General features: G+C 52.4%; 1 protein-coding gene across 4 annotated transcripts; it reads right to left on the reverse strand.

Moving 5' to 3' along the window:
* Positions 1-296: 296 nt before the first annotated feature.
* TAB1 (TGF-beta activated kinase 1 (MAP3K7) binding protein 1) lies at positions 297-26,346 on the reverse strand. Of its 4 annotated transcripts, none has more exons than XM_060166550.1 (11): positions 26,275-26,346; positions 12,717-12,853; positions 12,192-12,345; positions 11,008-11,094; positions 10,371-10,509; positions 9,297-9,410; positions 8,559-8,670; positions 6,647-6,791; positions 4,890-5,112; positions 3,714-3,876; positions 297-2,133 (listed from the first exon to the last, which is right to left on the reverse strand). In XM_060166550.1, the coding sequence occupies exons 1-11, from the start codon at positions 26,305-26,307 to the stop codon at positions 1,926-1,928; spliced, it is 1,515 nt and encodes a 504-aa protein (XP_060022533.1). In that variant the 5' UTR covers positions 26,308-26,346; the 3' UTR covers positions 297-1,925. The 4 variants fall into 4 exon arrangements, with proteins under 4 accessions (XP_060022533.1, XP_060022537.1, XP_060022536.1 ...); XM_060166553.1 differs by having other exon boundaries at positions 1,980-2,129; XM_060166552.1 differs by having other exon boundaries at positions 1,990-2,237.
* Positions 26,347-26,494: the final 148 nt, after the last annotated feature.

Below are 26,494 nucleotides of genomic sequence, written 5' to 3' on the forward strand. Positions count from 1 at the left end.
CGAGAACCGGCCTTGCCTTCAGGAAGAGGAGGAGCTGGCGCACAGCAGGGGAGGACTGTCACCCTCTCCAGGTGTGCAGGGACCTCGGGGGATGCTGAGCAACCCAGCGCCCTCCCCTCAGGCTGTGAGGTGGCAGCACCGGTCCGGTCCGGAGGCCGGGTTCGCATCCCGGCTCTGCCACTCCCAGGCCTGGTGAGCTGGTGCTTCCAGATGCTGAGCAGGGCAGGAGGCGACGGCCACCTCCCAGGGCTGCCGCGAGCTACACGAGACACCTGAAGACTATTAACAGCATGACACATTATACCACCCTTTGTTATCTCTTTACTGCCGTAAAAAAGTGATTCTATCTCTAGAGACCAAACAGCATAGAGAGACGTTCTCGGAAGAGGATCCCTTTGTGCCCAAGCCTCTGTGACTGATTTTGAATCTGCTCACCTGCACAACCGAGATGGCTTCGTAGTGGAGGGGGGTCAGGGCCCTCTGCCGAGATCCGCTTTTCCTCTGCTCATGCCGCGGCTCCCCTCGGAAACCGGCACAATGGGCCCTGCCCTGCCACAGGAAAACATGTTCCTGGACCACATGGGACCTTGGAACTGGCCTTCGACTTTTCAGAGTCCAAGCACACTGGAGGCCGTGCACAGCAGCCAGTCCCTGGTGAGCTGTGTCTGGGGCATCATGGGGCAGGAGGCTGGGCACCAGGTGGGGGGGTGTTGGCAAGAACCCAGGGGGGCCTCAGAGACTGACAAGAAAGTTTGAGTTCTGCTCCACCACTGACTGCGTGACTTGGACAAGGTGTGAGTCTCCTGAGCCTGCTTCCTCCTCTGAAAATAGGAAGGGCAATTCCAGCTGACAGCCCTGGTGGTACCCCTTCCCCACTGAACGCAGAGAACATGCATGAAATGGTCTCACTGAGGGCCTGGGCTGGCCTGATCCCGACCCTAAGTGTCTGTAAAAACAGTGCACGTCTCCAAAGCCCTCGACCACCCAGAGCAGCAGGTCTCCAGGACCTTTTGGAACCATTCTCCACTGTTCTCTGTTTCCAGTGAGCCCCGAGGCCTGGCCTAAGACCTGTCTGTTACCGTAGAGCTGGCAGAGACTCACAGTCAGTGGTTAAGACTGCAGTCTTAGCAGCTCCCACCCTGGGGCCCTCCCCAGCTCCAGCGGGGAAAAGCAGAGCAGAACTGGCTCACCCCGATTCAGGGCCTCGCCACTCCCGGAGGGGCCTGACAAGGGCGGCCCCTGCCCCCACTCAGGCCGGGCACACCTCCCCTCTTCACCCGGCCCTGGGGAGCCAGCCCTGCCCAGCCTGCCCACTCTGGTGGGCTCCAGGACCAGTGCTCCTCTTGGACCAGTTCTCTCCGGTTCCTTTCCACCTGACTGCCCTCTCTGCAGCCATCCCAGTGCCCCTGAGCCCAAAGAGGCCTAGGGACGGGGCCCAGGGACGGGTGCAGGCCTCGAAGGTGCAGACGCCAACTGGGGTTCCACTCTGGAGGCCGGCTGGAGAAGGCGAGAACCACCCCCCAGGGGCGAGGGGGTGCTAGCAGTGGCCACAGGCTCCTCCAGGGGAGATGGTGTCGGGAAGGGGGTGGCCTTGGGAAAGCAGTGGCTGCCACTCGCGGGGCTTGTGGGCTGCCGCCCTTGTGCCCCTTGTTCTGAGAAACAGCCATAGTCGTGGCTGAGGCTGCCGGGGGACTGAGCCTCCGGCCCCTGTGCTGCCGCCGTGGCAAGGGGTCCGGTCTGCGTTGGTGCACTGAGAGAACATTCTCTACAGCACCACAGGCTGTGGAGTGAGAGTACGATGCAGGCTGAGTACCAGGCCCTGCTGGCCCCTGGGGCACAGGCAAATGGCAGGAAAAGGCCCGTCCTGCCGGAGCTGGGCCCCGTCCCCAGGCAAGGTCCTGCTCGGGCTGCACTCCGCGGCTGGGCTACGGCGCCATCACCACACTCTGCTCGCCATGGTCCACGCTCCAGAGGCGGTAGAACTCCGCAAAGTCCACGTAAGGCTCGACGCGGCCATCCTCGCCGGGCGGGAGCGAGTGGGCGGGCCGGGAGCGGAAAAGGCCCCCGTCAGAGCTGGAGCTGCTGCTCTGGGTGTGCGTGTTGGTGGACTGCAGGGTCAGGGTCGGGCTCTGGCTGGGAGCACAACAGGGGCAAATCAGTGATGGGCCGTGGCGTCTGGCCAGCCCCTCAGGGCACAGGCCACAAAGGCAACCACGAGGGCCAGCCGGCCAGATGTCCTTCGGGGCAGAGGAAAAGTCAAATGTATTTTTGAAGCTCTAACCACATGCAGCTCTTTAAATTAACTAGAATGAAATAAAATGGAACCCTCACTTCAGTGCTCAATAATCCGCGTGGCTAGCGGCTACTGCGTAGGATGCAGAACTTGCCACCCGCGGAGCGGCGCCGAGCTGGGCGCCATCCACTCCACCTCTCCAAATCCATCCCAGACCAAACCCCACTGGTCACAGGCAGGCCAGGGCTCTTCTCCCGGAAAACCTCCCTACTCCCTCCTCCTCGTTTCTCTCGCAAGCTGGGTGGGGACGGGCCCCCCATGTTCCTAGAGCTCCCCGGGCACCCACCCTCTGCCACACAGCCCGTAACATCTGGGAATTACCTGCTAACCCACTGTCCTGCACACTCCCAGCACTCAGAGCTGGGCCAGCCCGGCAGCGGGGTGGGGGTGGGGGCAACTAAGCGCTGACGCAGGGTGGAGGGGCCCAGGGAGCTGGAGGCACAGAAGAATGGCTGGTTCTCCTGCCTGGTCTGGGATGGCTGCTACACGCCCTGCCTTTGTGGACACAGCTGGTGGCTCCTCTGAGCAGCCCTGCAGGGGTGGGGAGGCCACCGTACAATGCTTAGGATGCCCATCCCTCAGCTGCCCGGCAGGCCCCTCCAGCCCACAGGGGTGGCGGCAGCAGCCTGGGGGCAGGGAGCAGGAAAGGCCCCTGCGAGGCACAGGGAAACCTTCCCGGTGGCCCTTCCAACCGGCCAGATCCTGAGTGGGCCGGGTGGGGCACCTCTATTATTCTGTGCAGGGCTGGAATGTGGAAACCAGAGCCCAGCCCCCTGGTGTGGCAGGTGGGGGTACATTCCCCAGACGTGGAGGGGGCGAGGCAGACACCCGACCTGTCAGGCAGGTCTGCCAGGAGTGAGGAGGGGGCCCGCCCACCACACCCCCAGGCTCCAGACCCCCTGCTGCCTCCACCCCTCCCCCAGCCTGAAACTAGAGAACTCGCTTCAAAGCTAAAATCGGACGCTTCAGTCAGAGAGCACTGGCTCTCATAAGCCGGCACAGGCCAAACAATGTCCCACAAGCACAGATACCATGGGGGAGGCCCCCCAAATCACACACTCCAAGACGGGAGAAGAGAAAAGAACAAGAGGACAACCTTCCCATTAAATGAAAACGAATACATGGCACCTGCAAGAAGAAACGAGCAGCAGGCTGTCAGCATGAGCTGCCTGTCTCCACCCCCTCCCTTCCGGCTTCGAGGAGCTGCTGGAACCTGCAGTCCCGCCTGGGAGGCTACGGAGGCCTCCCCAGGGATGGAACTGGGGGATTTGAGAGGAACAAGACCCCAGCACATCTCAGGGCGTCTCATCCAAGGTTCCTCAGGCACAGGACGTGGCCCTACGGCCACTCCTGTCCAGGGACCCAGGGCTGTGCCCAGGAAGCAGGCCTGAGATGGTTGGGGCTGGGGGTGGCCGCTTACTTGGTGAGGGTGGGAGTGGCTTCGTCCAGGGTGGAGGCGCTGTGGGCCCCGTTGACTAGCTGGCCCTGGGAGGGCATGACGAGGGACAGGGTCACGCTGGTTTTGCTGGTGCTCTGGGCGCTTGAGTAAGGCACTGATACGGGGTACACGCGTCCTCCTGCAGCTGTGGGAGGAAGAGAGTGGTGGGCTACAGGGTGTGGCTCGGGGGGACCCTGGGGTGGCAGCAACAGGGCCGCTCCAGGGCCTGAGAAGGTAGGCGGTGGCCCGGCTCGGATCCCCTAGCTTGACCCTCTGCCCCTTAGGGCAGCGAAGGAGTACCCGTGGCAGAGACTCCTCCGGGCCAGGCAGGGGCCTCCGCTCAGCAGCCAAGCACTGCTAGTGCTCAAAGCAGGAAGAGAAGTGCTGAGCTGCCTCAACGAAAGGGTTACTGCCTGGCTTCCCACGGTGCTTTAACCCAAGGGCTAAGTATGCTCCTAGTTGAGGTTGGCCCAACAAAAATACGGCTGCAATAACAAGCTAGAGAAACTCCAGTAACCCCGGTGTCCGCCGGTGTCCGTGGGAGAACAAATCCATCTGATGCTTGAGTGCTAGGGCTTGCGTGTTTGAAAAAAAGAAAAAGAAATGCAGCCCCAGGAACTGATGGTCTTGACACTAAAGCAGCACTGGGAGGGAGAACAAAAGAGTAATTCCTCCTGGGCAACATGATTTAGAATTAAAAAGGTGGAGAGTAAAGCGTCTCTCCCTCACCTCTGACATGCCCAACCTCGGCTAGGTCCCTTCCTTCTAGGGTCTCAGTTTCCTTTCTGTAAAAGGGTTGTTAACGAGGACGAAAGGAAATATGCGGGCGAGGTGGCTGGCGCACAGCAGGCACTGAGCCCGCAGCTGCCGCTGTCCCCGCGATGTGGCCCGCGATGTGGCCCGCGGTGCTGCGAAGTGCTTCCCGTGCACTCAGGTCTTTCAAAGGAGGCCAGGGCAGGTGGTACTGTCCTCATTTCACAGACAAAAGGGGAAAAATAAGCACAGCTCAGACAGCTTTAAAGTCAGGGCCCGGCCTGGAACTGCTCAAAGCCAGGCCTCCCGACTCCACTCCGCCCCAGGCAGCAAGGCCGTGGCCTCGCCGCTCTGCCCCGACCCCAGCCGCAGACGGCCTCGGGCACGGGCTTGCGGCACACATACCTGGGGCTGGGGTGGGTGCGGCCTGGCTCATCTCTCCCAGGGGGTACCCAAAGTTCCGCACCAGCAGGGTCATGTCCTCGTGCCTTGGGCAGAACTTGGCACGCTCCCCGCCACTGGCGAAGGTGTCACTGTGGATGCGCTTCACCCGGTCCACCACGGCCTGGGCCACTGCATCCAGGGACGTCTGCTTGGCGAACTCCGTGTCGATCATTGCGGCGATCTCCTGGGGGCGACGGGAGCACAAACCTGGTGAGGAACGAGGGGGCCCAGGGAGTGTAGGCCACACCTTCACAGCCGAATCAGGACACTTAGGGGTCACCAGCCAAGCAAGTGGACGTCCCCACCGGCCAAGCCTGCAACCTGAGCTTCTCAAGGTATTCAGGATAATTCTTTTGGAACTTTCTCATTAGAAAAGGTGTGACCTTGTGATTTCTCTGATTTTTGGCTTCCACACACCAAAGAAATGGGGGATAATATCCACCTCACTGCGTTGCAGTGAGGATTAAACAACATAATGGACGTGAGGGCACTTCAAGCTCAGTACAAACTGTCAGCTTTCTTTCCTGGAACAAACTTATTGTAGGAGTTATGTCAGGATGAAGAGAGGGTCCCTGCCCTCAGAGAAGTCCACTGTCCCGTGTATTCTAGAACCCAGTAGAAGCCACTGGATAGTCTTATCACGAAGAGCAAAGAAAGGAAAAAAAGATCACATTTATGGTAAGATAAAAAATATAAACACAAAATCCTCTACGTGATGGCTGGCTGCAGTCTCTTGGAGGTAGGAGGGCAGGGGCAGGTAACGGGAAATGACCTGGGCCCGGTCCGGGGGGCTCAGCTCCAGCACTGACCAGCTTTGTCACCTCAGGCAAGACCCTGAACTCTGCGAGCCCCAAGTTCCCTAGCTTGACATGGCAGGGAGCCCCTGCCCCTACCATGTTATAAGGCTACTGGAAGGAATGAGATAAAATGGATGAAAAACCTTGAACACAGGTATTAGGAGACAGTGAGGCGCCTAAGACTTGCCCTCATTATTTTTAATTAGGACAGAGCAGAAAAGGTTACCTTCTCACCAGAATCACAGATGGAAGGAGAAACACAAGCTGAACTTCTCTGACTGACCCAGCAAGCCCAGGTCAGGTAAAGGCAGCTTCCCTTCAAGGTCATCCTCAGTGTGACTGCCTCCAAGTCCCGCTTTACTGACGACTGTCTGACACGTGCATCCCAAGGTGTAGGAAAAAGCAGCAGCTCCCCCTGGCTGAGAACCTATGTCTACCACGCCCAGCCTTCATCACGACCCCACAAAGGCAGAAGTCATCATCCCCATCTCAGAAACAAGGAATGAACTGTATATCACCTGCAGCTCAAAGAGGGAAGCGACGGAGGCAGTGGAGCGGGACCTGGGCGGGCCGCAGGACCCCTGGGCCGGCGCTCTATGTACCAGGCCGCGTCCCTGCTGGGCTTTCCTCCGCGGCCCACCCGAGCCCTTCCCAGTCTCCAGAGCCACGTGTGCCTGTGGAAATTCATTTCCCTCACCCTCTTCCCTTAGGCTTTGCTCAGGACCCTGGGGACTGGCACTGCTTCAAGCCCAGATGAGCAAAGCTTTTGGGTAGGATGGGTGTTCTTGGAACTCTGGGCTTTTTCTTCCCCCAACTTTGAACCCAGAGAAGATGTCTGGTGAGAGCATGTGAGAATCAGAGCTCTGGGGAGCATGCCACCCTGCAGGCTGGCCAGCCATGCTCTGCTCGGGCCCAGCTCACCTGGTTGGCCTGCCCAGGCCCGTGGGCTGCCTCCAGGGCCTTGTACAGCCCCTCAGACATCAGCACCAGGAAGCCAGTCACCCCATCCAGGGGCTGTGCACCGTGGATTTCAGGCTCTGCGATGATGGGCTTGGACTTGGCAGCGCTGTGGGAAGAGAGCAGAGGGCACAGCTGTGCTTGGAATGGCCCCCTGGGGACATTTATTCTGGTGAGAAGAATCTATATCCAGAATGTAAAATAAAACACACATCTGACAAGAGGAAAAGAAAGAGAGGAGAGAGAAAACCAGAAAAACAGACCTGTCTTCTGAGGGCAGCTCTTAAAATAAAGCTCAGAGGGCCAGGAAAGCCAGGGCGAGGCTGGGGTCACAACGGCCAAGGTCAAATGCCCAATCCTGGTCCCACTCCGCATTTCCTGTCCACAGAGCTGGGGGGTGGCAGGGGGAGGGTGGGACAGCCAGAGGGATGGGTTCTCTTTTAAAAGCCCACTCCTCTTGGGCTCCTCCAAGCTGACCCAGGCCCCACATACACTCTAGCTGCAGAGGGACTATGAACTGATGCACCATCAGAGCTGGTCAATGTCGGGAAGCTCCAACATGCACACATGCACACAGGGCAACGATAAGAAGATGTTCCCGGCAACAGGATTTGAAAGAGTGAGTCTGGCAACATCCTGAAGGTCGGTCCATCAGTAGGGGCGGGTTAGGTGAGTGCTGACAGCTACACACTGGAATCCTAGCAACTGTTACCAAGAATGCTGCCAGCCTGAATTGTAGGTGTGCAGGAATGAAGGAGTGGGTGCCTATACTGAAAAAAGTGAGGTGCACAACACTGGGCGCGGAATGCTAGCATTTGTGGGTGTTTTGAAAAAGCAACTTGCTCCCTCCCCACCCCCAACAAGCACGCGCCATGCACAGTGCATGCGGCGCGCACACACACGCGCACGTACACAGAAACTCCAGGGCAGGATACCTCAGAAACTAGCAGCTTCTGAGGAAGGAGTCTGGGCTTGGGGTGGGAGGAAGATTCACTTTTCACTGCATATCCTGGGCACTGTTTGAATTGTTTTAAACCACAGATGGACCTTTCCATAAAGCAAACAGAACCCGACAAATTAGAGACAAAAGGTTCCAAACGTAATTATTTAAACCTTGTGAGGGTAAGGAGCTGTAACACATGTTTTCTAAGACACAAGGTGGGCATCTCACACACACACACACACACACACAAACACACACAATGTTGTCGCATACAGGGCCGCCGTAGTTCAGGACACAAGCTCTGAATTCAGCCTGCCTGGCTTCAAGTCTTGCCTAAGCCCACTATTAGCCCTGAGACCAGGCAGGCTACCTAGTGTGTGTATGTGTCAGTTTCCTCATATGAAAATACCTCTGGGGCAATAAAAGCACCCACTTCATAGGGCCTGAGGACTGAATAAGAGAATGGATGTAAAAAACTGCGCATGGGCTTGGATGAAGGCTCACGTTATTATCATCGTCTGTTTGCTATGAGCAGTGGGTGGCATCCAGAAGGGACAACCCATCTGGCAGCCCCGCCCTGGCCCCAGTCATGACAATACCGACCAACAGGCCTTCGGTCTGTCTCTATCCACACCAGGCAGCTCATGCCAACTCTGGCCTCTCCTGCCAGGCCCTATGGCATTGGTTGCTGCCCTTGGCTTTGGCCCAGCTCCCCACCTAACCCCTTGCCAGCCTAGCTCTACAGGACCCCAACTCCTGGCCTGCTGCCTGCTGGGTCCAGGGCCTGCCCCACACCAACCTCTCTGGGAGAATGAAAGCATCTCCTTGGGCTCCAAACTACCTCAACTGTACCTTTTGTCCCTAGAGCCTACAATCTGCATCTGCCCCAGGCCTCTGGTCTTACAAATGGGGGCAGCTGGGCCGGCCACTCACCTGAGTAGGTCGATGTCAGTGTAGCCGTATTTGACCTTGTAGTCCCCAATGCGCCTGGTGCTCTCCTGCCCACAGATGACGCCCACTTGCTTGATCTTTCCTGCATCCAAACCTACCAGAGGAAGAACAACACGACAACCTCAGAGTTTGTTCATCAAGAAGAACCAAAAGAAGGGGATACAGACATATCCACAAAAACAAGGCACTGAACAGGAAGTAGAATCATAGCTGGCACCTTGGAGGGCAGTTAGCCCAAAGTCCCCCAGTGTCCTCAGCCCCCATCCCCATCAGAACACCCGTGGCTCAGAGTCCTCCCCTACAGGACAGCAGATCCAGCACCGCCCGGCTCAGCCCCCTCTGCAGCCTGGGCTCACAGGGAAGGCAGGCGGTGGCCATGGCGGCAGCTGGAGCCCCAGGACTTCTTTGGCCTCTCAGCCTCCACCAATAACAGTGCATACCAGAGACTCCTGGAAGCATTTCACATGGAATAACTCTTTCAATCCTCACAACACCCTGAGGTTAAGTGTTACTATTATCCTCATTACACAGAAGGGGAAACTGAGGCACAGAAAACTTGAGTAAGTTCCAAAATCACCAACTAGTAAGTGGAAGAGCTGGGATTCAACCCCAGGCAGGCTAGTCCCAAGCTCAAGGTCACAGCCCGTCCACTTCATGCCTTTCTCTACATGACCAACAGAAGGCACAGGGTGAGCCACCAGGCCCCGCCCCCCCACTCACCCAGCTGTGAGAGCCGGAAGAGCTCATCCTCATTCTCCGTGGTGTGGTCCACGTTCAACTGTGTCACCTGAAGACCATCCCCCGTGGATTTGCATAAAAGCGCACGGTTCGTACCTGCAGAAGAATTCGAGCAGCTGAGCAAAGACTGAGAGCGCAGCGAAGAACGGGACACGTTGAGAAAAGAGAGAAAAGGCAAGCATCTCACACATGGAAATCCTTGAAATGAGCAAAGAAAATAGGCTCAGACCACTGGAGCCAGTCACCAGTCAGGGAGAGCTGATAATATTAAGGAATTAGGTTAAACTTTTCCAGTGACATCCGAGGACAATTATGATTAGGGTTTTAACGAGACCTTTTCTCTAAGGAGCCACGCTGCAGTATTTACAGATAGCACGACACAGCGTCTGGGTTTGCTTAACAACAACGCGGGGACAGAGGGCTGTAGATGAGTGAGGCTGGCCGGGGGAGGATGCTGGGGCTGGGGGATGGGCACACAGCAGTTCATTAAATGCTCTTCACTCTGCTGTTTATTACAGTTTTGAATTTTTTCCGTAACGAAATCTTAAGGAAAGGAGGAAGAGAAGAGGGACCATATCAGTGGGGTCTCTCCAGAGCCCCTGCAGTAAACTGCACCCTGAGGGCACCGCCTTCTCAGGCCGAACATGGCCCTTCACCTACAAATCCAAACGTCCCTGTGACCTCTCACCCTCCAGCCCACAGCCAGCCCATCTTGCCGCCCTTCATGCCAAGTGGGTCTTCCACAGCCGGGCAACTTCTTCTAGACAAGGAAGCCACTGAGGTAGCCCAGAGAGGGGACACAACTCCCCAAGGCCACAAGCCAGTTAGGGGCACAGGGGGGACTCAAGCCGGGACACCAGCCTCTCAGCAGGGACTTCAAATGCCCCGGCCTGGGACTGAGACGTCCTATGGAGTTAACGGGAAACACTTAGTGGTCTCAGGACGCTCGAGGTGGAGGTCTTCCGTGTCTGGGAAGCAGACCGCCCAAAGGACACACGGATCCCGAGGCTGACCTTCTCCCCTGCTCTCCCGCCTTGGGACAGGCAGGTGGCTCACCGACATTGGCGACATAGAGCCTGTTGTTGAGAAGGACCGCCACCACGGCCATGGCTCCTCCCGAAATCTCCTTCTCCAACGTCTTGAGTCTTTCGAGGATCTTCTGATACTGAGGGGGCAGCTGGTGCTGAGGGGCGCCCTAGAAGCCATCACCGGCGGTCAGAGCAGGCCAGGGCCTTGGAGAGCATCTCACCAACCTCCCCTCCCTTAAACACAGAGCATCTGAGGCCCGGCCGGGAAGGAAGCTGGCTGCAGCCCCAGGGCAGGCTTCTTTCAGGAGAGCCAGGCGTGACCTAACTCGTCCCATCGGCCCTGAAGGTACCTGCGCATGACGTGAGCAGGCAGGTGACGAGGCCTGGACAGATTCGGGCCGAGGACCGACCTGGAAGGAGCTTCTCGCACACCCTATGCCCACCCCAAGTGGAGTCGCAGAGTATGGCTGCTCGTAGCCAGCCAAGGAGGGCCCTAGGAGGGCAGACCCGTTGCCACCTGCATCCCATCAGAAACTGTCCCCTAACGCCTGCCGCTCTGGCCCAGTTGTATCAATGGCCTGGGAGGGACATGGCAGATGAGTCCTTGCTCCTAGCAAAGCTGGACCTTGATCTGCTGCTCGTGGGGCACAGGCTGGGGACGTTACCTCAGGCAGCTGGGACTGGAGGCTCGCCTTCTCTGCCAACGCGTCATCGATGGACTCTAGGAAGCTCCTCTCCACCACATCGAAGGCCTGGAGGCAGAGGACAAGGCGGCAAAGGCCAGTTCAAACACCACTGTCATCTGAGGCTGAAATGCTATTAACGGCAACAAGTTGCATCAACTGCAGGTTACCATGTGATGGGGCTTCGCACAGCACACCACCAGGCACTGCTGCTCCCGCAGAACAAGGTCTGATGAAGATGGCCCCATGGGGCTGGTGCCTTCCAGGTGGCAGTGCAGAGCGACCAGAGAGGCGGGACGCGGCAGAGAGGTGGGGAGCACAGGCTCAGAGTCAGGCTGCCTGAGGGTGACGGCCAGCTTGGCACCTGCCGGCCAGGCAGCGCAGCCTCCTCAGAGGAAGTGCTGTTCTGACAGTGACTGAGGGTGTCCGCCCTGAGCACCCAGCGCCCGGCTCAGACTAAGTCTAGGTCAGTGACAGCTAGTGTCACTGCCACATCCTGAAGGCCCCTCAACACAGCTCACGCTGCCGCCTTTCCCAAGGGCGCCAGCTGAGACTCACTGGCACTGGGCCCTAAGGCCATGGCCGGCGCGCGGGCCCGCAGGTGCCAAGGCAGGAAAATGGCTGGGAACGCTGTTTTCGAGGAAGAGGAATCCACACTTCTCATCTAAGACTAAGTGCCCCTGGACTTGCTTCCAAAAGGCGATGCCAGGAGGACAAACTCCAGAACAGCAGCGAGCAGAAACGCAGAAGTGGCAAAACCAGCACAAGCCCAGCGGGAGCGAGGAGGCCTGGGGAGCCCCCAGTGCCTGAGTGCCTGAGCCACGCGGGGGGAGAGGGCCGCCCTCAACGACCTTGTCTCCACCAGGGCTCAGCAGCCGCCACCATGCCCCACGTCCAAGGTGACGTCCAGAATCCCCTTCCCCAGGAGCACCTCGTCCAGAGCCGACCCTGCCAGGCGTGGGGAAGGACTGCTGCTGGCTGCCCGGCCCTGCACCTGGGAAGCGGGGTGCCCCTGCCGCTGGGAGAGGCTCCCAGAGCTGGTTTTTCTGCAGAGACAAGGAGCCAGCGGGGTCTTCAGACCAGCCCCGGGCTAACCGCACGCTCTGCTGTCGCAGGGCCGAGGCCCAGGGAACTCAGCCGCGGCCAGCCAGCCCGAGCCCCAGTACCTGCAGCAGGACCCGCCGCACGTCGGCCTCAGTGTGCTCGGCGCTGAGCTGGCCCAGCAGGAGCTCCGCAGACAGCCGCTGGGCCACGAAGTTGGTTACCCGGTTGCCATCGTAGCCGTTGAAGACCCCGTACAGGAAGCAGTTGTTCTCACTCCTGACAGAGGGAGAGGGCAGGAGGTGGCCTGAGACCAGGGGCTCACAGAAGTGATGCCAGCTCCAGAGTTAGGGGGAGAAAGGAAAGGCATTGGGGAGACAAAAGACACAGCAGCTGTGGCTTCAGGTGCCCACGTGGGTCCCCCACTTTGATTATCATTGCACTCTGGCTGTGACTTTCTAGGATACCCCTGCCCCCGGTAGCAGGCCTTCAGCTGGTCTGAGGTCTAGATGTGGAAGGGACAGCAGCAGACACCACCTCCCGTGGGCCATATCGCACTAGGAAGCCCCACGGAAAACAGCTGCAAAACTGCTTTCTCTTGCTTGCAAACCTACTTCTGGTGCCCAGGAGAGCGCTGCCAGCACCCTCACCTGAACTTGAGCCAGTTGTCCTCTGGTGGGTGGCTCTCAGAGCCCTTGCCATCGGCAGAGTAGCTGCGGTTGGAGGCTGAGCCAACTCCAGAGAGGTGGCAGAGCGGCAGGTCATCCGTCCAGCTTGGTTGCTGCTCCTGGGAAGGACACCAGGAAACCAAGTGCGTTACCTTCTCACCCAGGGCAGATCCCACCTCATCTGCTTTTTCTTCCCCAACAAAAACCTAGCAGGCCCGGAGCCCCACCCAGAGGGTTCCACTTCCTCCTGGAAAACAATGATGCGTGTATGAACAAACACTTGCAGAAGGGTTTGCGTGGTTTAGGGCTAATCCACAAACTTCCCCGGGAAACCTGAAAAAGACTAGAGTTCCCATATGCAAGGCTCAGCAGGGATCTCCAGGAGTGCGCTACGCTGTGGAGCATGAGTGAAACACACACACATAAGTGAAGCAAATTCCTCGTATAAAAACTCTTTGGTGGTCCCCACCTTGCACTGCAATGGCTCTGACTCCAATCCCTTGGGCACTGGTTAAAACCGCAGATTTCCAGGCCCCGCCCACAGAATGTCTGATCCTGGCGGGGCTCAGGATATATGCAGTGTAGACAGCTCCTCCCAGGGGACTGATTCAAGCAACACAGATCCACACCTAGAGAAACTGACTTAGAAGCTCAGCCTCAGTCACTCTTCCTGGCACTGGGGTCTCCACGCCCTGGTCCCCACTCCACCCTGGTGTCCTCTCCCATCTGCCCCCCTGCCATATGCTTCTCCACTAGTACCAAATGCTTGCAGTACCCTGTCCACATCCCGCTCCTTCCCTCTGCGTGGAACATCCTCCTTGTCCTTGTCTAATAATTCTCCATGTCCTTCGGGACTCTGGCTCGGGAGTCACCGCCTCCAGGAAGACTTCCTTCAGGACGCCCCTCCCCAGGCTTGGCTGCCAGCCCTCTTGTGTATCCCTACTACATTTGGCCCCCCACTCTTGCCTGTGTCTGACTCCCATTCTACCCCATGGATCTCAAAGCAGGCTGTTCAGTATAACCACGACAGAGCTTTAAACACAAACACACGCACATATACACAGAGCTGTCTAGGAGGCAGCCCAAACACAGACTCTGAATTTCCTAAATCTCCTTGGGGGGGCACTCTGAGCACCTGCACTTTCTAAGCCCCAGAATCGACCCTGACACAAGGCGTAGGTGGGATCCACTAACTCTCACTGAAAGCCTCCCCTACACCCAGCCCCCACTTGAGAGCCCTGCCTGGTTCACAAAGGCATTCCCGTGCCCACCAAGCTGAACTAGAGCAAACTAAAACTGGGAAAATCAAAGTTCAACTGCAAGGAGAGTAAAATTTGGATTGAAAGCTTTATTGAAAATTTAAAAAGCACGAATACTGTGCACAACTTCTTACAAGTTAGCAGTAACAGACTTCAAAAAAGGATGTGAAAACTACTTCAACAGGCTTTTGCAATCAGATATGTAAAAAGCCTGTGGTTAGCTTTCGTGGCAAATTTCATCTTTTGCTTATTTACATACTGACAGGGAGTGACTTCATAGCTTTTTTATTTATTTTTTCATTTCAATTGCTTTTATGCTGCATTTATTCCAGCGCTTTAGTTTTGTGCTTTGCACCCTGGAGCAACTTCAGCAGGGTGTGGGAGTTTGTTTTTATTTTTAAATTAGCATATAGTAAAATTGCCTTTCTGGTGGGCAGGTCTATGAGTTTGTTTTTTTGTTTTTTGTTTTTTTTTTCCGGTACGCGGGCCTCTCACTGTTGTGGCCTCTTCCGTTGCGAAGCACAGGCTCCAGACGCGCAGGCTCAGCGGCCATGGCTCACAGGCCCAGCCGCTCCGCGGCATGTGGGATCCTCCCGGACCGGGGCACGAACCTGTGTCCCCTGCATCGGCAGGCAGACTCTCAACCACGGCGCCACCAGGGAAGCCCCAGATCTATGACTATGAGTTTTAACACTCGTAGAGATTTATGTAACTACCGCCACAATAAAGATACAGAACAGCCCATCTTCCCCAAACACGCCCTCATGCTGCCCCTTTGAAGCCACACCCTCCCCTAACTCCTGGCAACCAGTGACCTGTGCCCCATCACTCTACAGTCTTTTCCAGAATGCCATAAATCAAATTATGCAATGCAGAACTTTTTTCTTCCTCTTTTTATTGTGGTTAACACGTATAACATAAACTTTATCATCTTAACCATTTTTCAAGCCATCTTTAAGTGTACATTTTCCTGGTATTAAATATATTCACAATGCTGTGCAGCCATCACCACCATCCATCCCCGTAACTCTTTTCATCTTGTAAAACTGAAACTCTATACCCAGTAAACAAAAGCTCCCCATTCTCCCTTCCCTCCAGCCCCTGGCAACCACCACTGTACTCTATGTCTTTAAGTACATAACCTTTCGAGACTGGCTTCTCTCACTCAGCATTACGCCTTTGAGATTCATCCAAGCTGGTGCGTGCATCAGCAGTTGGTCCCTTTTTATTGTAGAGCAGTATTCCGTCACATGGACATAGTATAGTTTATCCATTCATCCCCTTAAGGGCATCTGGGCTGTTTCCAGTTTCTGGCAATTCTGAAGAGAGCTGTTATAAACACTCATGGGCAGGTTTCTGTGTGAACATAACTTTTCATATCTCTAGGGTAAACACCTAGGAGTGAGACTGCTGTTTAACTTCATACGAAGCTGCCAAACTGCTTTGCAGAGCGGCGCGCCACTTGCCTCCCGCAGGTAACGCACGACCGTTCTTGCTGCTCCGCATTCTCATCACATAGTATTTTTTTTTTAAGACATTCTAAGAAGTGTATAATGATATCTCATCACAGCTTTAATTTGCATTTCCCTAATAGCTAATAATGATGTTGAGCATCTTTTCATGTGCCTATTTGCCATTCACATATCTTCTTTGGTGAAGTGTCTCTTTACAAAGTCTCATACCTATGTTTTAATTGTGTTGTTTGTTTTCTTAACTACTGAATTTTGAGAGTCCTTCATATATTTTGGATAAAAGTCTTTTCTTGCATATGTGATTTGCAAATATTTTTCCCAGTCTCTACCTGCTATTTCATTCACTTACCAGTGAGTGTCTTTTGTAAAGCAAAAGTTTTTACTTGTGATGAAATCCTTTTTTAAAAAATATTTATTCATTTTCTTTACTTTTTTGGCTGTGTCGGGTCTTAGTTGCAGCACACAGGATCTTTAAGGCATGTGGGATCTTTCGTTACTGTGAGCTGTCTCTACGTTGCAGTGCTCAGGCTTCTCTCTAGTTGTGGCACACGGGCTCCAGAGCACGTGGGCTCTGTAGTTTGCAGCACGCGGGCTCTCTCACTGAGGCACGGGAGCTCAATAGTTGTGGACCCTGATGAAATCCATTTAATCATTTTTTTTCTTTCATGGTTCATGCTTTTGATGTCATCTATAAGAACTCTTTGCCCAGTCCCAGGTCAAGATATCTTCTGTTTTCTTCTAAAAGTGTTATAGGGACTTCCCTGGTGGTCCAGTGGTTAAGACTCCACGCTCTCAATGCAGGGGGCCCAGGATCGATCCCTGGTCAGGAAATTAGATCCCACATGCACGCTGCAACTAAGAGCCTGCATGCCTCAACTAAAGGATCCCTCATGCCACAACTAAGACCCGGCACAGCCAAATAAATAAATTTTAAAATAAATAAATAAAAAATAAAAGTGTTATAGATTTACATTTAGACCTGTGATCCATTTTGAGTTAATTTCTATATAAGGCAGGAGATTTAGGTAAATTTTTTTTTTTTTTTTTTGGCAAATGGATGTCCAATTTTTCCAATACTATTTGTTGAAAAGACCATCCTTTCTCTGGATTTCCCTGGTGGTGCTGTGGTTAAGAATCCGCCTGCCAATGCAGGGTACACAGGTTCAAGCCCTGGTCTGGGAAGATCCCACGTGCCGCAGAGCACCTAGGCCCGTGTGCCACAACTACTGAGCCTGTGCTCTAGAGTCCATGCGCCACAACTACTGAAGGCCGTGCACCTACAGCCTGTGCTCCGCAACAAGAGAAGCCACCAAAGTGAGAAGCCCGTGCACCGCAATGAAGAGCAGCCCCCCCAGTCGCCGCAACTAGAGAAAGCCTGTGTGCCGCAACAAAGACCCAACGCAGCCAAAAATAAATTAAAAAAAAAAAAAGTATTTTAAATACTTCTGGTTACTTTAAAAAAAAGAAAAAAAGGCTATCCTTTCTCCATTTAATTACCTTTTTTGATCTATGTGTCTATCCTTCCACCAACTCAAAGCTCTTGATGACCATAGCTTTATTAATCTGTATTTAAAATCTACATTATAACGTCAGTTGGTGTGATGCCTCTAACTTTATTCTTTTTCAAAACTGTTTTGGCTATTCTAGTTCCTTTACCTTTCCATATAAATTTTAGAATCAGCTTGTATTTACAAGAAAATCCTGCTGGGATTTTGATTGGAATTGTTTCAAATCTATAGATCAATCTGAGATGTGACATCTTCACTATATTGAATCTTGCAATTCATCAAACGGTATGTCTTTAAAAGTCCTTGTGTCTTCTTTATGGGACTTTAAAAATTCACACAACTTCACCACAAGGGCTAAAAAGCTGCCAATGCCTACGAGCAGTCTTTGACAACAGAACATATGACTAAAATCTACTAACGGAAAAGGAACGGCAACAAGAGCTGAAATTCTGCTCAGCTCCCGATGATGCTGAGCATTTAACTCTTTCAGGTCAAGCTACAGGGAAATAAAACAAAACAAGACAATAACTGCTTCACAGTAACACAAAATTGTTTCTAGTTTTAATCCTGACCTGTCTCACTTTAAAGCAACAAAAATGTCTCTCTTAACATAAGTGTGAACTTCAGTCTTTGGAATTCACATATGACATTATGCAATGAGAGTATATTTGATTAATACATATATTCATTCAACAAATGTTTACTGAACATTTACAACAGGCTGGCATTACTCCAGGTGCTGTGGACACAGTGGAGAAAACAACCGAGGGTCCTGGCTTGAAACTTCCTTTCTAGGGAGAGAGACTTCAAACATGTAATACGATAAATAAACAAGGCACTTTTAGACAAGGAAATGTGCTACGGAGAAAATACATCAGGGTAGGGGGACACACAGTGGTGGGGAGGGCTCTTTCAGATGAGGTGGTCAGAAGAAGCCTCTCTGGGGAGGTGACCTCTGAGACAGACCTGAATGACTATGGAGCAGTGGCCATTTCAGAAAGTGGGGAAAGAGCCTTCCAAGCAGATGCAAAGACCCTGAGGTAGAAAATAGAATGACTTAGGTTTAAGGAAGTGTGAGGCTGGCGTGGCCTCTGTAGTGAGCAGCGGGGAAAGTGGCTTGCTCCTGCGTTCACACACATGCACGCACGTGTGTGCCCAAGTAAGGACAGTGTAAGGCCTTTTAGGCCACAGAAAGGAGTTCATTGCCAAGGAATTATATTTCAAGGAACAGATATTGCCAATCATTCCCTATGTCTTAGATTGATTAATATACCTCCATCACCAAGGACCTCACAAAGGTCTCAGGCAACCTCGCAAGTAAATTTCCCAAAAAACTCCCTTTTTCTAGGGTCTGCCTCCTGCCTCCAACTGGGAAGAAATTAAGCATAAGATAAGGCAGAGGCACAAAAGCATCTCCCCAACTAGGAGTGTCCCCTGTACTGAAAAGATGGGCCAAGAAGCCAGTATTCGGCACCCCAAAATGTCCCAGCTGTTTTAAAGCATGGGAGGAGAAGACATTTATACTTTCTAGAATCCTGTCTGTGATTAAAACTGAGATTAAGATGGATTGAACTCGTCCTCTAATATGAGATGAACAATATGAATGTGTCACCCACGATGCAAAACCTGTCATCGATGCTGCAATCACAGTGCTTCCTCTGCCATTATCTAACTCCCACAAGGGACAGAGACAGGCTTCCAGGGACTTAAATCTTTCCAATAAATTCATACTTTCCAGAAAAAAAAAATATTACCCAAGCAACTTATGGGCCCACTCGGCATTGAGAAATACACTATGAAAAAGACTAGTACATTAGTCTTTCACAAGGAAGGATACAAACTCAAATGGATGACTGAGGAACTTGCCACGTCAGCGTGTCGTGGCAGAGGAACAATTCATGTAAAAGCACTTCACGATGGGAACTCACAAAGCTGCTCTCAGGAGCGGGCTGATGCCACGCTGGCTGCTGCAGCCATGCCCAGCTGACATGAGCGCAGCAAGCTCCCCAAACCAGAAAGACTGTGTGTCTGACAGTGGTCAACCTACTTAACAAGCACCTCATTCTTCAGAAAGTATTTATGCTTAGTGTCTGGATACTTCTACAGTGTTAAGTGCTTTTTCTGAAATTGGATTTTCATAATGTTGAGCTAGTAATATTTTGGAAATGCATTGTTTTAGTAATTGGCAATCAGTGTTTAGGTCAGTGGGTAAGTACTCCAGGGCTTAAGGGCAGTGTTTGTCCATTTCTGATAAAAACACTTAAGGAAACAGTCACTGATGGATATTTTCTTAATGTACCATTATATATATACTTCAGTCAGTCCTAATACCAGCATCTTACTTAGTGGGTAAACACAAAAGGCATTCGCATTAGGATCAGGAACAAAGCAAGGATACCTATAATCTCCATTACTTAATAATGAACTGGAGGTGTTAGCACATGCAATTAGACAAGAGAAAAGAAGGAGAGCATACGACTTGGAAAAGACGTACAGTCATCTCTATTTGCAGTTGATGTGATGGTATTTGGAAACCCTAAAGAATAAATAATAAAACTAACTCAAATGAAATAAATCAGTAAGATGGCAGGATACAAAATCAACACAAAAAATCAACAGCCTTCATATACTTAAAGAAAAGATGGGCATCTAGCCTCTACTTACTGTCAACTAGAATAACAAAGCCTTTTTCCTCTGAAGTCCTCTTGAGTCAGTTCCCCAAAACTACACTCCTATAGAGGAGTTTTTTAAACTTAAATTTATATCGGTTGGATTATATCTTAATGCTTTCATCTCAGCCATCCAGCCTGTTGACATAGTTTTGAACCTCACCCTTTGACAGATTAACAATCTCACTCAGCCATCTATCTTGTACAGATAAGGCCTGCTACAGAGTGTTCCAAATGACTTCTAAAAAACTGTGACCAGAAGAAAAAGCGTGGGAAGCTAACCCGCTTCTGACAGGAGGTGTCTGCACCAAACACAGAAGGGAAGTAACACCTCCGCCAAAGGTTTATGATACTTGAAAAGCCATATGTATTTTTGGAACCTCAAATAAAGAGGCTACTGGCCCTAGAGGTACAGTCACAGAAACAAGCACATACTTTAAAACAAACCAACTATTTATATATGAACCTTGCTGAGTGAAGTTCTCCTATTTCACACTGACATTCTTTAAACAATGAGTTTCTAGCCAACTTGCCTTGCTATTTAAATAAAGAAAGAAGAAATAAGAAAAAAATTACCCAAAGAGCATATTAAATAGTATCTACGGTAAGGCAGAGCCTCCCCCTTTCTGTCTTTCCAAGTCCTATCCACCCACAAAAGCCCGGCTCAAATCCCACTGGTGCCAGAGGCCCGTGTTTCCCAAACCTCAACCATCCACTCACCATCTTCAACAAATTATCCATTTCATGTTTTTTCTTTAATCTGCCATTTTTTCTTTTATTAAAATGACTTCATTTTGAATATAAACTCTTCAGTATTATAAGTGGAAAACCATTATTACCTGCCAAATCTTGATGGTAATAAAAAAGGAAAACAAAACAAGGTTATTAAATTCTAGCTTAAGTCATGGGCCGCTGCACTCTGAGCTGAAGCCCTGTTCTCTCTGTTGAAATAAAGGGAGATTAGCAAGAATCAGAAAGGTGTTACATACGTACTAGGACCAAACCAAGTTTATCTCCTGATATCATCAGAAAGCTTCAAAGAGAACTAAAGAGCAAATAACCTCCACACGTAAGGATGCGTTTTACATCGGCATACACCTAACCACCTCACTGAATGTGTTCCAGGTTCTGGGAAAATACTGCCCAAGGCCATGGGGCCCCTTCCCTGAGAAATGCATCCCGTGGCCTCACCGTGCATTCTGGGTACCTACTCACTGGCTATTAACTATTTGGCAACTTGTGGCAACTCTCAGGTTATAGCCTGGTATTGTTAATTGGCTACTTTATTTCACCGATTCAAAGACATGTATTTTCAACATTTTTAATATCGCTGAAGTTAGTGTGTTACAAGTTAATTAGCAGGGCACTTTCTTTCTTAGTAGTATATAAAATAATGATGTGCCCTTATAATCCATAGTGTCTTAGACCCAATGACATATGGGCAATTTCTCAGATACTCATGAGTGCTCCTTCAGCGACGGCCCTGCATAGAGTGCAGTCCCCACAGCAGCTCAAACATTCAGTAACAAGCTGCCAGAGAATTCCAGGAGGTGCTACCCGTGTGGGAGTGGGAGAGTATCTGGTCCTCCCTGATTTCAGCAGTGGCCCTCAAATCATTCTCACCCTGCTGTGGCCGGCTAAGCTTCAATTGTATTCTCCCCCTTCTGCCCACCGCCATCGGGGATTATCCATACCAAGCATTCACTGCTGATTCTATTAAAACCCACCAGACTGCCAACACTCTTGCTTCCTTCCTCCACGTTTCTGAACAGTTTTCGGAAAGGTCATGTATTTTCTACTCACACAAACCACCCACCCCTCCACCCCTGCACGCACTGATGCACACTTTCTCCCACGCCCGCAAATGCCAGGCCCACAGCACCAGCAGCAAGCGGTGCTTAGCGCCTGAACATGAGTTGTGAGAAGCTGAGAAAGGGGAGTCTCAGGCTTAGAGCCTCATAAACACATACAACAGTGAGTATGGCTCACTTAACTCTCTGATGGGTTACAAGCTCATTTCTCACCAAGAAAGAATCTGTTTCGAAAAGCCTAATTTTAACTTGATTTTCTGAGGGAGATTCCAAAATTCATATTTTGGTATAAATTTCTCTAGTTATTCAATTGTATTTAACCCATTAAGGGGGTCACACCTTGCACACATATATTTCAGCATTAGCACCTCATGTACATGTGACCATGTCACATAAAAATAGTCCATAAGGGCTTCCCTGGTGGCGCAGTGGTTGCACCAATGCAGGGGACAAAGGTTCGAGCCCCGGCCTGGGAAGATCCCACATGCCGCGGAGCAACTAAGCCCGTGCGCCACAACTACTGAGCCTGTGCTCTAGAGCCCGCGAGCCACAACTACTGAAGCCCACACACCTAGAGCCCGTGCTCCGCAACAAAACAAGGCACCGCAATGAGAAGCCCGCGCACCGCGACGAAGAGTAACCCCCACTCACCGCAACTAGAGAAAGCCTGAGCACAGCAACGAAGACCCAACACAGCCAAAAATAAAATTAATTAATTAATTTTTTAAAAAAAGTAGTCCATAAAAGTCCCCAGAGACTCATCTCAAACTCCTGGGCAGCAGAAATAGACAAAAGCATGATTCCAAGTTCGGGCCACAGCCTGAATATCAAATTATAGTATGAAAAGGCCGAGTGTTTTTGTGGCGGAAGCACCCGGATTCCTTAGAAGCAAAAAGGAAGCGCAGAAAGGGAGAATCATGCCCTCAGCAAGATGACTCTGGGTGGGGGCAGCAGTTCTTTCTCTCCAAAAAGCCTAAAACACCCCGATGCCTCCTGCCATCTCTATCTTTCAGAATGACCCCCTTTTCCTTCCTTGCTTCTCTGGGACCGACCCCACTCCTGGCCCCCAACTCTTTCACTAGGGTTTCCATCAAAGGTTCTCTATGTTTTCATCACAAATATAGCACTAATACATTTTAAAGGGGCTACTAATAATTGTGGAGCTTACCGTGTGCTGGGGCAGCTGGACCACATTCTGACGGCATATGAGACAGTTGTAGGTGATGGTCTAAAGGATGTTTTTATTTTAAGGCTATGTGTTTATTTTAACATACATTAGAAGAAAAATATATGGCTAGGACCTGTGATTTCACAGATATAATTGCTCAGGAAAAATTTGATTTCAAGTTGACTTTTTAAATAATTAAGTAAATAGTAGTTTAGGCAAAATTAAACTCTTGATTCTCCCTGCCCCCAGGGCACGCCTCCTCCAGGGCTCCCCACCTCAGTAAACAGCACCACTGTTGTTCCAACCGAAACCCTGTAGTCCTTCTCGACTTTTCTTCCTCTGTCACACGCCTCACACTTGATCCGTCAGCAAACCGTATCAGCTCTTCCCCCCAAACACAGCCAGAACTGGGTCCTTCTCACCACCCCTCTTCCATCACTCTGACCGAGCCTCTGTCGTCTCACACCTGGGCAACGGGGAGCACCACGCAGCAGGTCCCAAGCTTCCACTCTCGCCGCTCAAACGCCTGCCTCTCGACAGAAGGCTCTTTCTCCAGCCACGAATCAGATCACTTCACGCCCCTACTCAAACCCACCCTAGAGTTTCACATCACACTTAGCACAGAATCCAAAGCTCACATCAGGATCCACAAGGCTCCCTCGGACCTCGGCTTCTACTACTCCAACGTACTCCACTCCAACCTGACGCTCCCCTAATAGGGGAGTCTTGCACCCCTGTTCCCTCACACAGGAATACTCCCTCCCACATCGCCCACCTCATCTCATCAAACGTTCAACTGTCTTCCCCGACCACTCTGTCTAAAACAGGCCCTTCACCCCGCTGTCTGTGAATCCGGCCTATTCTTCCTCGCAGCACCCCTATGTTATATTCTGGCTATTATTATATCATATATAATCTGTACTTCTTTCTGTTTCCTATCTCACTCACTAGAACATAAGCTTCACGAGGGCAGGGTCCCCTGCACTACACAGTGCCTGCCACATACTGACTACTCAGTGACGTTTAAGGGAATGAACCGTAGGCCTTCATTCACATCAGGACTGAAGGTGGAGCTTCATGGCTGGAGGTAACCACACCAGGCCAGGAGTGTAACATGTTCATTTAATACTAACAACACTCCTGGGAGTCCTCTCGGGTGCGGAAACCAAGGTTCAGGGATGTTAACTGAAAAATCAAGGTTTAGGGATGTTAGTGACTTGCCCAAGGCCATACAGGACCCGTGAGCTGTTTTATCAGGCTGTGAAGGGCCCAAGTTCTTTTGAAGCTACTTCAAAAGCTCATCTTTTCTTCAAAAGACCTTTTAAGGTACTACACTACCAGGGGAGCAAAGGTGAAACTCCTCAGGATGACATTCCACGAAGCGCTCTGCCATCTTGTCCCTGGCACTCCCTCCCAGCACCATGACAGCAGATCCCCAGCCCCTCCTGCAAGCCTCCACTGACCTGGTCAAATTAGGCCATCTGCATCCCCTCAACACATTGACACTAGAGTGCCTTACACATCACATTAGTGATACAGGCTCCTTCTCCCATGCAGGACTGCAAATGCAGTGGGGGTGGACACCTGCCTTATTTATCTTCGTACCCCCAGGCCCAGTAACTACAGACCAGCAGATCTCATAGCCACCTGCTGTATGACGGTGTCTGAGCTACTCTCACCGGACTCAGGACAGTGGAGGGCAGGCCAAGCCCAGCACACCGTGTGGACCCTTGGATACCCTGTGAGCAGAGATGTCTTGATTGTCATTAGCGTGGGAGGGGTCTGGTGTGGACATCCCTATCATCCCTTTGCCTTTCATCACAGTGCTATGTGCTTAAAGCTAACCAGCCAACTTTAAAAGACTGCACACGTTCTGGAGCTAGCAAAGCTCGCCTCTGTCTAACCCGAGTCCCCTGGGCTCCATCACACCGATAAGGGAGGGAAGCTGGTAGCCACTCTCCTCGGCAAGCCACGTCAGCCTATGACAGTTAACCGCACCAGCATCTGCCACAATCCACCCAGTATTTCTGGACTATTTACTACACTGGGGACATTTACATAGGGGCCCTGCCCTCCTACAAAGCAGAAGGCCAGGCCTACCTAACCTACTCAAGGATAAGGCCAGGGCTTCCCTGGTGGCGCAGTGGTTGGGAGTCCGCCTGCCGATGCAGGGGACACGGGTTCGTGCCCCGGTCCGGGAAGATCCCACATGCCGTGGAGTGGCTGGGCCCGTGAGCCATGGCCGCTGGGCCTGTGCGTCCGGAGCCTGTGCTCCGCAATGGAAGAGGCCACAACAGTGAGAGGCCCACGTACCGCAAAAAAAAAAAAAAAAAGGATAAGGCCAAACTGCCAGGCAGTAGTAAAATAAAGGGACAGCCACAGGTGTGGAGGGGAAGAGAGCATTCCCCACTGGGAAAAGCTGGGAATCGCCGTCCTGGAGGAGCAATTTCAAAGGGAGTCTACACAAAGCCTCTCATTAGATTACAGCAGTGAAGGCCACCCTTACCCGCTGGTTCCAATGCTTCAAGACCCCTTAGGGCAGTAGGGCCAAGATGTGCTGCATTTCTGTAAAGTCAGGGCTGAGCACTGGACCTGGCCTCAAATGCTTTACTCATTATTTTATAAACAATTTATTGAATGCCCAGCACCTAGTGATGGGAGGTGCTGGTAACACTATTCAGTGTTCCCCTCTCTTCAAGTTCACTTTCCAGTACAGGAGGCAGACAAGTCCACAGACCAAGTACAACAGACTGCCATGTCTGAGGAGGACCCAGGGGACAAGCAACCTGCCCTCGGTCCATGGTGCCAACACGCATGTGCATCTATGTATATGTGTGTCAAAAGGATGCAGGTGCCGGAAGACACCAGTGACAATCCCATGAGGGTCCAGACTGGGGGCAGGTGGGAGGGGGGAGCCTCACGACAATCCTCCCACTGCCTGCTCTTACCTAATGGATAAGGAAACTGAGACTGATGGAAGCACAGTGAGTTACAGCCAGGACCAGAACCCAGTCATTCCCTCCGTATAGCCTAGAGGTTAAGAGGGTTTCTGGAATCAGAATCCCTGATTTTAATCCTGCCTCTGCCACTTACCAGCTGTGTGGCCTTTGGCAAATGACCACCTCTCTGTGCCTCAGTTTCCTCATCTGTAAAACAGGGAGAATTACAGTACTTGTCTCACGGGGCTGTTATGAAAAATTAAACTTAGAAATATAAAGCTATTGGCACAAAGCCTGGGATACAGTAAGCGATACACAACTGGCTGCTGCTGCTGCTACGATGATTATTATCGCACGACCCGCCCAGGGCCCGGGGTAGGCTCGCTACCCCGGCTCTCTCGGCGGCCGCGCGCCACTGTCCCTGCAGGCTCCAGAACGCTCCTACCCTCCACGCGCCCTTGACGCTCGCGGCCGCTGGACCGCGAATCCGAGCCCCCGACGGCCCGGCCGGCAACGCGCACGCGCGGGCCTTGCGGGGCCGCACGCACCCGGGGTCGGGAATGAGGGGGGGGCCGGCCCGGGAAAGGGGAGGGCGGCGGCCACACCCTGCCAGGGACGGGGAGGCGACCAAAGGCGGAGAAGGAGCCGCGCTTGCACCCGACAGGTCCCCCCGGGCTCCCAACCCCCATCCCGAAGAGCGAGTGGGTTCCTCACATTCTGTAGCAGGCTCCTCCTCTGTGCCGCCATCTTGGAGGGACCCCCGCGAGCGCGCCCGCCTCCCGCCAGAGCAGGCGAGAAAGGCGGCTAGAGCGACCCAAAGCCGGCCAGGAGGACCGCGCTATCGGGAAGCTTGAGCCCAGCGCCACCCTACGGCCGAAGTAGGATGCGGCCGTAGGGAAGCGAGTGCGCAGGCGCGCTCTTCCACCCTTTCTCC

The sequence above is a fragment of the Lagenorhynchus albirostris genome, chromosome 11, assembly GCF_949774975.1.
Source record: "Lagenorhynchus albirostris chromosome 11, mLagAlb1.1, whole genome shotgun sequence".
Lineage (NCBI taxonomy): Eukaryota > Metazoa > Chordata > Mammalia > Artiodactyla > Delphinidae > Lagenorhynchus > Lagenorhynchus albirostris.

Excerpts from the sequence above, each read along its gene's own strand:
- TAB1 (XM_060166550.1), bottom strand. The coding sequence starts at position 26,307 with ATGGCGGCACAGAGGAGGAGCCTGCTACAGAAT. Across the intron at positions 12,854-26,274 it reads GGAGGAGCCTGCTACAGAAT|GAGCAGCAACCAAGCTGGAC; the intron begins GTGAGGAACCCA and ends TGTCCTTCCCAG. Across the intron at positions 6,792-8,558 it reads ACTGACATCGACCTACTCAG|CGCTGCCAAGTCCAAGCCCA; the intron begins GTGAGTGGCCGG and ends CTCTTCCCACAG.